The 11,701-nt window shown below is 39.6% G+C and overlaps 1 protein-coding gene across 1 annotated transcript; it reads right to left on the reverse strand.

Annotated features, from left to right (window-relative positions):
* Positions 1-128: 128 nt before the first annotated feature.
* On the reverse strand, positions 129-9,599 carry LOC309701136 (vitamin D3 hydroxylase-associated protein-like). The gene is made up of 15 exons (XM_082525148.1): positions 9,315-9,599; positions 7,484-7,597; positions 6,761-6,901; positions 6,297-6,430; positions 5,953-6,159; positions 5,821-5,861; positions 5,584-5,708; positions 4,187-4,312; positions 4,009-4,106; positions 3,682-3,781; positions 3,546-3,589; positions 3,401-3,440; positions 3,217-3,325; positions 2,190-2,323; positions 129-1,077 (listed from the first exon to the last, which is right to left on the reverse strand). The coding sequence occupies exons 1-15, from the start codon at positions 9,537-9,539 to the stop codon at positions 955-957; spliced, it is 1,761 nt and encodes a 586-aa protein (XP_082381274.1). The 5' UTR covers positions 9,540-9,599; the 3' UTR covers positions 129-954.
* Positions 9,600-11,701: the final 2,102 nt, after the last annotated feature.

The raw sequence follows: 11,701 nt of genomic DNA on the forward strand, positions 1-11,701 counted from the left end.
CCGTTTAATATATGAAACATTTTACAACAAAAAAACAACAACAACAAAAAAATCAACAACAACCCCAAAACAAAGCCCCCCCCCCCCCCCCCCCCCCATCAGAGATCTTCGGGGCAGGTTTGAAAGATCAAATCAAATGTAATACGGCTTATAAAACATGAACTATTTATTTTATTCGTTTATAAATATCAATGTCAAACCACTACATTAGAAAAATAAATGGTTTGTTTTAATGTCATTAGCAGATGAACAATACACATATAGTGAATGTTATGGTCATTTTGGGCTAATAATTTCTTTGAAATGTCCTTTTTTTCCATGGTGGGCCGATTGCAAGCTGTACCTCAGAAAGTTTTGGTAACCCTCAACAAGCTTCTGGCATAGTTCTGTCTGGATATTTGACCGCTTTTCTTGTCTCATTCTTCTCATGTCTGCATATATTGTATGTGTACATATTTAAGTATTTCACATAGTTTGCTTGTTTGTTTGTTTGTTTACTTGTAACCGTTTGAATAAATTTGTGACTTTTTTGTAATATTGTTTAGTATGCTTTTTGGTCTTTTTATTGTCTGTGAGGTTATTTTGGTCTATACAAATAAAGCAGACTTGCCTAATGATTTCACATTTTATTTTCTCAACAAGATCTAGCATGTTTGCTGTTATGGATATAAAGAAATATAAAGCATAGATGGGGATAGCAAGACAAAAAAAACACATGGTTTATTAAATGAATGTATGAAAGAAAGATGAAAAATGAAAGAGTTAGAGTTCCTAAAGCCTTTAGGAAACAATCAAAGACCAAAATAAACACAAAATGAATAGACTGTACTTGTACTACTAAGATTCATCCACCATTTATGACTTGATTAGCTCATTATTACAGGAAATACTCAAGTTAACATGTCTCCTCTGAAGTCTGCAGCCTCTCCTGTGAGACTGACAAAGAAAGCAGCTTTACTTCTTGCTTTCTTTGACCAGTTGTTCCACTTCCTTCATGAGGCGCAGGCAGAGCTCATCCTGCCACGGCAGAGCAACACACTGAACCGCCACAGGTAGACCCTCGCCACCAGTCACTGCCTGAACACAAAAACACACTCCTGTCACTTAACGCTTGGCAGCTGGACACACCACAGTCTCCTTCATCCACCTACTGACAAACTCTGAAACTACTAATACATTGTGTGTATATCTGCATGGCAACAAGGAATGTGACAATATTTCTAGTTACAATAGTCTGATACGTTTCATTTCTTGGTTTTGTGTATGGATGGGCCTTTTACATGTTGGTGTTAAAGAGTCTGTTTAATCATTATACCCACCACCACCACACTGGACATCTCTAAGTACATAAATGCTCCCGGAACCATAATGTAAAGTCATGTAAAGGCAGCTGGTTTCCCTATCGCTTATACAGCATTTTCTTTAATAAAATGCAAGAAAAAAAATGCTGGTTTCAATGTTCCCAGTCTAAGGGCTTTTTAACTTTAAACATATTGTCAAAGTTTTGGTCATCTGTTTGTTAATTTGTTGGTTATTTAGTGGAGATGCTTTTGAGTGCCCATTGTGGTTTCTCAATCCAACTATTAGAATAAACAACCAACACTGTGAAAACACTTAAAAAAATTCTCTTACCCAATCGGTAACATTCAGAATAAAATTACGTGCCTCACAAATGTTTCACATGATGTTACTTATCAGGGCTGCAATATAGAGCTGTTGCATTAATTTAATTGCCATTTTGAAATACACAGAGGATTTGGGGAATGACATCAAGTAAAAGGTCCACTGATCTCTTACTGACACTATTGATTGGTCACCCATATTGGACATTTAACATTAGTGAAACAGGTCAACAGCTGTAAGTTCTATGGCATCATAACATTATCGTGGTCATCACAGTTCTATCCTGTTAAAGAAGCTCAGAAATGACCTCACTTTTAGAAAACCTAAGAGCCCTAACTTCCACTAACAAGCCAGGCCAGAACAGAACAGGACAGAACAGAAAGATGGACAGAAAGATGCAGGTGACTGAAACCCCCCCAGAAATTTATTCTATAATAAATTCATCTATAGTTTAGGCTTCACATCCGTGTCTCCTGAGAGATTATGCCTGCATGAAAACCTAGTCTTACAGTAGATCCAGCTCCATATATTTCACCAGTCTTCCCTCACTGGTATGTTTCACTTACCTCTTTTAAAACCTTGTCAAATTTGTCGGGATAGTGCTCGAATTCCTCCTCATCCTCTGCAGTCACTGTAGAAACAGTGACTACACCGGCAGGAAAGTTTAGGAGATTGTAGACAAATGTGTAATTGGTATTGACTGAAAAAAAAAACATTGAATGATGAAGAATACGGAAAGAGAATTCTTTCTTTAACCAATACAAATTTTGTTGCCATTTCATCAACTCATGATTTGGAAATTTTAATAAAAATGCATTCACATTGCCATTTGTCTTAATGTTCTAATCTACATGTAATTCTCTTAACTGAGTAATCTCTATAGCAATGGTGGGCAATAAATTTTCCCAAGGGGCTACATGTGAAACTACAACTGCCTTGGAGGGCTGCACTAATAAGTGGAACTTTGTGAATCTTTAAACAAAACAGCTCTGGATGAATGTTGCTCTCCATCTGGCTTGAAAGAAATTGCAACTTTCCCATGAAAGCCTTCATCAAGTTGTACAAATGCCTTCTATTCAGCATCGCAGGGCTTTGGAATGTCTTTGCCTTTCTTATCACAACACCTCCCAGTGTATATTTCAATGCAAATGTAACAAAGTCAGCTCCAGTTCAAAATTTCAAAAATTTGTCCGTGTCAGGTTTGAACCACAGCAGAATGCTCTCCATAAACTTAGTACACCGCTCTCCTCGGGACTTCACTGAATACTAAGAGGGAATGTCTTGTAAAAACAAAAAGATCCCAAAATCAACACTACTTTCTGCATCATGTTTTTTTGTATGTCAGGTGACATCCTTCAGGGGTAACAGACTAGCATCTCTCAGAAATGGCTCTTCCAAAATAAATGACAGGAAAGCTGTAATCTCTGGAACATGTACATTTTAGAAAACTAACAGTCACCTAAAAATATTTCTGATCTTATTTGTGACTTATGTTTAAAACTAAACATCTTATAGTTTACCTTGAGATTACAATTTGTTGAGAACAAAGTGACGCACAGACTATGCTGTTTTATTGTACTCAGTGTACCATACCTGAGGTTTTGCCACAGTATAAGAAGTTGTAGGCTGGTCCAATCACAGGACACAGCAGCACATCAATGTTGCAGCTCCTCCAATGTGCTATTGTCTCTTGAATGTAGTCCTAAAGAAAACACAGGAAATCTCAATTTCTCCTTCAGACTTTCATATGTGACCATGCATCATCAGCTGACAGTACCTCAACAGCAGCATGTTGCTTCCACAGCTCTGGAACAGATCTAAAAATGAAGCAGAACGTTTGGATATAATTCCTAGCACATGGAAATGTAACAAAGAAACTGAGATTCAAGCACAAATGAACAATTTCAAGGATACTTTCTCACCCAACTCCACAAAGAGCACTCATTCTGGCAGAAGTGTGAGGAGACTGGGGTAAAAAAAAGTTTCATCAGAATAAACTGTCAAGATCAAACTGATGTATGAATTCATATACATCTGTCAGAAGACGAAACAACGCACCACAGGTTTGAGGAAGAATGAAATTATTTTCTTCAACCACTTAGGAAGCCTGTATACAAAAATTTGTGGCTCCAGACAAGGGTCCACAGGTCCCCCCTCCCTAAAATTAAAAAAGGAATCCTTGGCACATGGGAAAGTAGTCTGGTCAGAGAAATTACTGTAATGGTTCCAAAAAGAAGCACAAGCCCATGTGCCCTATAGATAATGTCAGAATGGCGATGTTCACTGGTTAGCGCTGAAACAAAAATTACATTTCTAGCTATGAGATGATGTAAGTTAACAAGAACATATTAAGTAATTATTAAAAAAAAAAAAGATCCAACTCACAGTTTTTGTAGCAGGGTGGTAGTTCCATCTGCCAATAAGCCCCTATGCCACAGCTCAGGGACAATTTCATCCATCTTCAGTGGACAGTAAGGGACAAACTAAAGACATAAATAATATTAAAGACATATGGCTCACATAACACACTTGACCGCAATCAGTGTGTGTGGTGACGTCTTACTGTGTGTCCCGCCTGCTCTAGCAGAGCTTTGACCTCTCTGACGCCTCGGGCCATGCTTGGAGATGGATGCGTGTAGCCATCGCTTTCCAAATAACCAATCCTTAGAGGTTTGGAGCTTCTGTATATCTAAGGGTGAATCATTTTGAGAGATGAGATGGTGAGATAGCCTTTATTTGTCAGTTGCAGTATCAGTATATGTATGTGTGTGCATGTCCATAGTTCAGCTGAGACAATGTCCTTCGCCCTGCCAGGCTAAGTAAACAGCCAAAACAGCTGTGTAAACAGCTGGCGCCAAAGGGGTATCCGCATAAGTGATGGTGGTTTTTACTTTAGTGCGAACAGCTCATTTGAATTTCAAAGCAGTTCTACAGTCCAACACTGGTCTCTCAATCTCCCGTTGGAGAGCCGCGAGCTTCGCCATACTTGCGTTCTGTGATGTTGTCATTTCTTGTGCTCAAGGAGCCAATTCTGAGAACTCACGGCAGTGTGCCTTCCCGAGATGTCATCCAATTTGCGCCCAGAGATGTTATTCCGGGCTAGCCCTTCCGAGATGTATCCAGTCTGCAGTCAGAGATCTTATTCTGAGTATTCACAGCAGCCGTAGCCTCTCCAAGATCTTATCCGTGCTGACTCAATAAGACCATTTTGAGAAACTCACGCCTCTCCCATCATTCCAATCCCAGCGGGCAGCCTTGTGGGGGTTTGAACAGCCAGTTCCGCTTCCTTAATTCTTCGATAACTCAGGGCCAAGCCAGCTCCAATCAGCCAGAACCCTGTTACCATGGTTCCGAATAGGTAGATATCTTCAGCACTCAGGCTCACCCGAGCCCAAACTTCTCGTTGAGAAAGGGGTGTCAATTGCATTCAGAGACCAGTTGATCCAATCCATAATTCCTCTTTTAGATTTTAGAGAACAGACTGTGAGAGAGTGTTCCAGGGAAAATACAAAAAAAACCACGAGACTAGACAAGGACATAAGCAGGGAAGATAAGGTTGAGGAGAAAAAGTGCGCCTGCCTCCTCCGAGAGCCAAAGAAGAAAGGAAAAGATGGCCTTTAGTTAACTTGTTTTTAAATATAAATGTTAATGTATTGTTTATTCTAAGACATTAATACATTTAATAAGTGTGTTAAGACAATAAGCCATTTCATTAATTTACAAGTTTGAACATTTAGTAACTATCTGGTCAAAGTCCAGTAAAATAATCCTGAACAGTCTTCATTTCACCTTCAACTTTCAGGTTAACCTCCTAGCACCTGGCGTCCACATATGTGGACATCACATTTTGGGTTGTGTAGACCAAAATACTACATACTACAAGGGCCTGATGTCCACTTACAAGGGTGTTATACTGCCACTGTATGAGGCAATTACAAAAATTGTCATCAACAGACACACCTCCATGTTAAAAGGTAATGGTGGAACAGTGGGGTCCAAAGAAAACATGTGGTCACAAAGAAGTGCCTGCATGCACAGAGCCAGGCTGTCCACATCTCTTGCCATGGGTCCAGGAGATGACGACACTAGTTTAATATAAAACAAGAAGCAGTAAACCATATTCCCAGACTGTGGAACATTACAGCAGTTATGTAACGTCACATTTTACTTTGTTTAGTAAGTAGATATGTCACTTACCTGTCTTTTGCCCTCGATAAATTGGACGAACTCCCTGTAAACTAATCATTACACAAAAGGTGTTAACAAACATAAATGCTTAACTCAGCAATGTGTAATAAATTTCCAGGAAACTGACTGAATGAGACCCACCTGAGCCGACCTGCAGTTGGTTTGAAACCACAGATTCCACAGAAGGATGCAGGAATACGGATACTGCCACCTATATCAGTGCCTATACCAAGCAGGGAGCCCCCTCCCCCGATGAGAGCCCCCTCCCCACCAGATGAACCTCCAGAGGTCTTCTGGGGGTTATGAGGGTTCACAGTCTGCCCGTAGATAGGATTACTGCAGTCATAGCTGAATGTGGCCAAAGACATATGGGTAATGAGTCCTTGCATATTATGCACACTTGTAATGGGCAAAGACAACTAAATAAGTGCACATAGTATTTAAATGTACTCCAGATTTATGTCAATCTCTGATAAAAGATTTACCTCAAAAGAGCTTGAGGCAAGTTGGTTTTCACAAAGGGAATAGCTCCTTGTTTCTTCAGGACTTGAACAAGCACACTGTCCTTTTCAGCGGGCTGGTCCAGGTTAATGACCACACCACAAGAACAGTCATGATTCTAGTGTTGGATTAAAACAAAGACAATAATTGTACATCAAATACCTGAGCTATGATGCTCAAGAATACTATACTCAGTCCTGTTTACACTGAGTAGGAGACGCTCTGTATCTCACTGTACATCTGTATAGTGACAATAAAAGCATTCTGTTCTATTCTATAACATACTTACTAATACTGATGGGTACAGAAGAGGATTAGGACCAACGAAAAAAAAGTGGGCACGTCTTTTTTTTTTCTACTTTTCTCAGAATTCTGGAAAAGAAGAAGAAAAAAGACGTGCCCACTTTTTTTTCGTTGGTCCTAATCCTCTTCCGTAGATGGGAAATACCTTAAATGCAATATTTTCTTTGATGCTAACTGGAACTCCGTACAAGAGACCATCCTTGTTGGAGCCAACAGTTGTCAGCTGATCCAAACTCTCCAGCAAAATTTCAGTGCAGCAGTTCAGCTTTTGGTTTACAGCCAGAGTCTGTTGGAAAGGAAACAAGCACAGACAGATTCAGACAAACATATCAATCTTTGTAAGCCCTCTGTGGAATATCAAAGTCTTTTTGGAAACTCAAATATTTCTTTGGCACATGAATCTGGTTTGCTTTCATAAATATGTCTATAAACCTTAACCGTAGCAAAGACACAAGTGTAAGTAATAAGAAATACCTAGTTAGCTGAGAGTATACCTAAAGTAGAACACTGATACAAGACTGGAAAATGAAATTGATTATTTAGTGTAGACATTATCTTTTGCTCTATTTTATCCATTATGTAAGCTCTGTGTTATGTTAGGTCAGGGGTGGGCAACTCCAGGTCTCGAGGGCAGGTGTCCGGCAGGTTTCAGATCTCACCCTGGGTCAACACACCTGAATCACATGATTAGTTCAATACCAGGCCTCTGGAGAACTACAAGACATTTTGAGGAAGTCATTTAGCCTCTTGAATCAGCTGTGTTGGATCAAGGACACATCTAAAACCTGCAGGACACCGACCCTCGAGGCCTGGAGTCGCCCACTCCTGTGTTAGGCAGTGAACCTTTGCGTCATGCTGAACACTGAACTTTTTCCATGTAAGAGTAAAACACATCCTCAGGGGTAAGTGAGCCTTCCTTCAGTTGCTTTGTCACTTCAGATAAAGACAGGCCAAGGATGAAAGAAGAGTCAGTGGTTGGATGCTAGAAGACACACAAAGAACCATGTCAGAAAAAAGCTACAACAAAGAACTAAAACGGTATGGATCTACAGAATCAAGATTCTTTATTTGCCAGTGTTGCATCTCCCTACCAAATTGAATAAAAGACAGCTTGCTAATGATGAAATAAACAGCAATGAAGACGTATAGAAGGAAAAACCCATCGTAAATTGTGTAGACAACAATGTGAATAGAACCAGAACAGGCTCAAGAAAACTGAGCACTGACTTTTGTATGGACCTATCAGAGGGATGAATTGCTCAAAAGCATTTTGAGTAACTCACTGCATTTAGGCATGGAAGCATGTTCAAGATGACCTGCTCAGATTCATCAAAATTGTGAAGAAACGTGATTTATGTGACTAAACGTGGCATGACTGTCAGTGCCAGATGTTCCGATCTCAGTATTTTAAACGCTACTGATCTACTGAAGTTTTGAAAATGCCTTGTTGATGTTGATATACATATACTCAAAAGTTTAGTGGCTTCTCGACAAGAACATCGACAGGCTCCTGTATTTCTTATTATGCCCTCAAGAGGGCACGCAGCATCCTACGGGACTGCACACACCCAGGACACCGGGTGTTTAAGCTGCTGCCGTCTGGCAGGAGGTTCAGGCTGCTGAGGTCCCGAACAAATAGACTCAAGGACAGCTTTTACAACAGGGCAATAGCCCTGATCAATGCAAATAGCTGACCTGACTGGATACCTCCCTGGACTTTTTAGGGGGAGTTTACAATGTTTAAAACAATAACAATAATATTTATATTTATAACAAGGTGCAATAATAATTAATGTGCAATAATAACAGTGTGCAATACACATACACTTATTCTTCTTTTTTATACTAAGTTAATATACTGTGTTGTGTTGTTTGTTACGTTGTGATGTGTCATATCGTGTCGTGTTGTGTTATATGTAGTGCCGACGTAGGACAGTTTTTCCAATTTCATTGTACTACTGTACTATGTATGACTGTGCAATGACAATAAAGAGTTATCTATCTTATCTCTATCTTATCTTATGCTTATAAATGACATCACGGGCAGAAAAGTAGCTTCTGCAAGGGTTTCCTTAGAATAACAGAAAAACCATATTTACTTCTAAAGAAAAAAACAAATACCTGATTGTATTCGTTTTCGGATGGCTGCTTTGCTACATTAGTGCAAGATTATGCACTAATGTAACAAAGTTCAAATCTTCTTCTTGGTGTTATTGAGTTCACTGTACTCTTCTTCTGATTCTGGTCTCTAAATTCACCAGAATCTAATCAAATAGAGGACCTTTATAGTGTGTTGGAATAGGAGATTTGCATTATGGATGTACAGCCAACAACTCACCAAAACTGTGTTATGTTTTTGTGTCAATTTGGATCAAAACTCTAAGAAAACAACTAGTTGAATCTCTGCCAGGAAGAATTTGGGGGGTGGCTTTAAAAGAAAAGGCAATCTAATCCAGTAATAGCAAGGTGTCTCAAATAACTTCTCCACAGAGTGTAAATGCAAAAGACAATCTAGAAATAGCAGTAGGTTATTATCGCTGTGTTTGTCGGCTAAGTTTATTTTTTTTTGCTCAAGGTAAGCCTGCTGACAACAAAAGCTGTCAGTGATCTGATAAATTATGTCAGGTTCGAACTAAAAGCAGAAAATTCAATGTTAAACTTTCCCCAAAAAAACTCCTAAATTAAGGCTGAACTCTCACCGACTCTTTGTATCGGAGCACCGCCTGCTCTCCCCGCTGCAAGCTCTCATCTCTCCTGTTTTTGGCTCTCCTGATCTTTTCCTCTGCCTTTCGATGGCTGCTGATCTTTTTCACCAACACAACCACAGATCCCACTGCACAGACAACACCAGTGAGCAGAGCCGCCCTCTGACTGTCCATCTTCACTCCCTTGAGAAAATCCTGGATGTTCTGCAAGGCTTGCATCTTTGTCCTGTCACCGCAACTCCAGTTTTAAATGGCACAGGTCAGCCTTAGTCAGGCTTAAGTATGCTAATCAAGAGGGCGCTGTTGTGCCTAAATCGTTGTCAGGGACCAAGCAGTAAAGCATAAAGGACACAGCTGTTTTAATTCAAAAAGGGGGTTTTATTGACCCAAAAACATGAAGATATATTTAACAAAGCCAAAACTTAAACAGGAAGACCAATAAAAGAGGTCAACTCAATAGACTAAACTCAAGATAATAATTAACAAAACCTCAAACAAACATAAGATAAACTGACCTGCTGAAATGGGGGAACTTAAACACTGGTTTAGCTAAACCAAATGACACACACGGGGAAAATAAAATGGCTGCCATATAACCAACTAATACAAGTCAATTAAACAAACATGAAACACCCCCCAGGCAATGAAGCATGTGGTGCTATCCAATTAGGCTGTGAGTGGTACTTCAGGTCTCCCAGCCCTTTGCCACACCTTTTGCCAGACATAAACACACCAGCAATGTTTTGGTTCTATAACATTTTTCTATTATTACTTTATTATGAATTGTAGGTGCAAGAGTTTTAGAGTGTGGATAATTAAATAATAGATCAATGTAATAGCAAATTGTGCCTTGTTCTCAGATTCACAGCAAGTGGAGAGTGATAGATGAGATCAGGAGATGGAAGGAGGAAGAGAGGCAAGAATGATTCACAGGCAGAGAAAAGTTTGTTTCTCACAGTTTTGTTCCCTTATGGTTTCAAGCACTGTCACTAATCTTTGCATTTTATTATTATCTCATAACACTTGTTTAATCAGCTACCATCTCTCCTATGGACTTTTTAATGTCTACAGCAGGAGTGGGCGACTCCAGGCCTCGAGGGTCGGTGTCCTGCAGGTTTTAGATGTGTCATTGATCCAACACAGCTGATCAGGGCTGGACTGGGACAAAAAATCAGCCCGGGCATTTTGACTAGTTACCGGCCCACCATGGTATTATAGGAAAAGCCATAAAGCCTTTATAATCAACTTAAACCTACACCATCCTCTCTATTCTGGTATTCTAAACAGTACTTAGCAAAACTATAAAACAACCTAATTTATAATTACATATACCTCACTAATAGGGTTGCCAACTCCCAGCAAAAAAAGAAAAGAAAGAAAAATAGGGAACCACTCCCCCACCCTCTGCCTCAAGATGCTTTACTGACAAAACCGATTTTAATTTAATGCACGTATAAAACAAATGCACAGACATCTATTATTTTTCTCCAGTAATTAAATAGATTTAACATCTTTCTTCAACAGAATTGCAGACTGCACAGATGGTATCTTAACAAAGGAAAGAATACCATAACTTACTAGGGCATACTAGACTTAATATTTACTGAATACAATAATGGATTTCTATACATTTTACATCAGATAAAAAGTTTGGTTGTAAGATTCAGATAATTATTTATTAAAAGGTAGACATCATGACCAGCAGCTTTACAGCTGTGGCTCCAGCAAACATCAGCTGATACTAGAAATTAATATTAAATAAATTCTAACAACAGCTGATCAAGCTTAAACGTGCTGCTGCTGTTTACCGCGACATCCGCTGGTTTCCTCTTTCTGGCGCAAAGTGGGCGATAAATAAACAAGAGAGAAAAGCCGATCAGCTGATCATTGATCAGTTTCATGATTGAAGTAGAAACAGGAGAGGGAGGGGGAGAGGATGAGAGAAGAAGAGGCAGCTGTGCAGCGTAAACACAGAATAACTCCAGCTTTGTGTCTTTTTCATTGTAGCTGAAGTCCGGGACAAACTGTTCCTTTTCACCTCAATATTTTCTCTGAATACGAGACGATTCCGTTTTTTACGGGACGGTTGGCAACTCTAATAATTAGCCTTATGAACAAAATAAAGTTCAACATCAGTAACATAGCACCCACCCAGCTGTATAGAAACTCTGTCATGCTAGCTAGCACGCAGTACGAAAAAGTCAACACAACGAAAATAAACTCCACCTAAACTTGGTTCATATCTGACCCAGATGGACTGCAGGTCATAACTTCTTACCTGAAGTTCAGTTCACCTGACACTCGGACCAGCAGCCGCTTCGGGTCTCTCCTCTTGCCTCCCTTTTCCTTCATCCACCTGCTGGCTTCCACCACTTGCTAAT

This window comes from Aulonocara stuartgranti, assembly GCF_965226115.1.
Source record: "Aulonocara stuartgranti genome assembly, chromosome: 23".
Classification (NCBI taxonomy): domain Eukaryota; kingdom Metazoa; phylum Chordata; class Actinopteri; order Cichliformes; family Cichlidae; genus Aulonocara; species Aulonocara stuartgranti.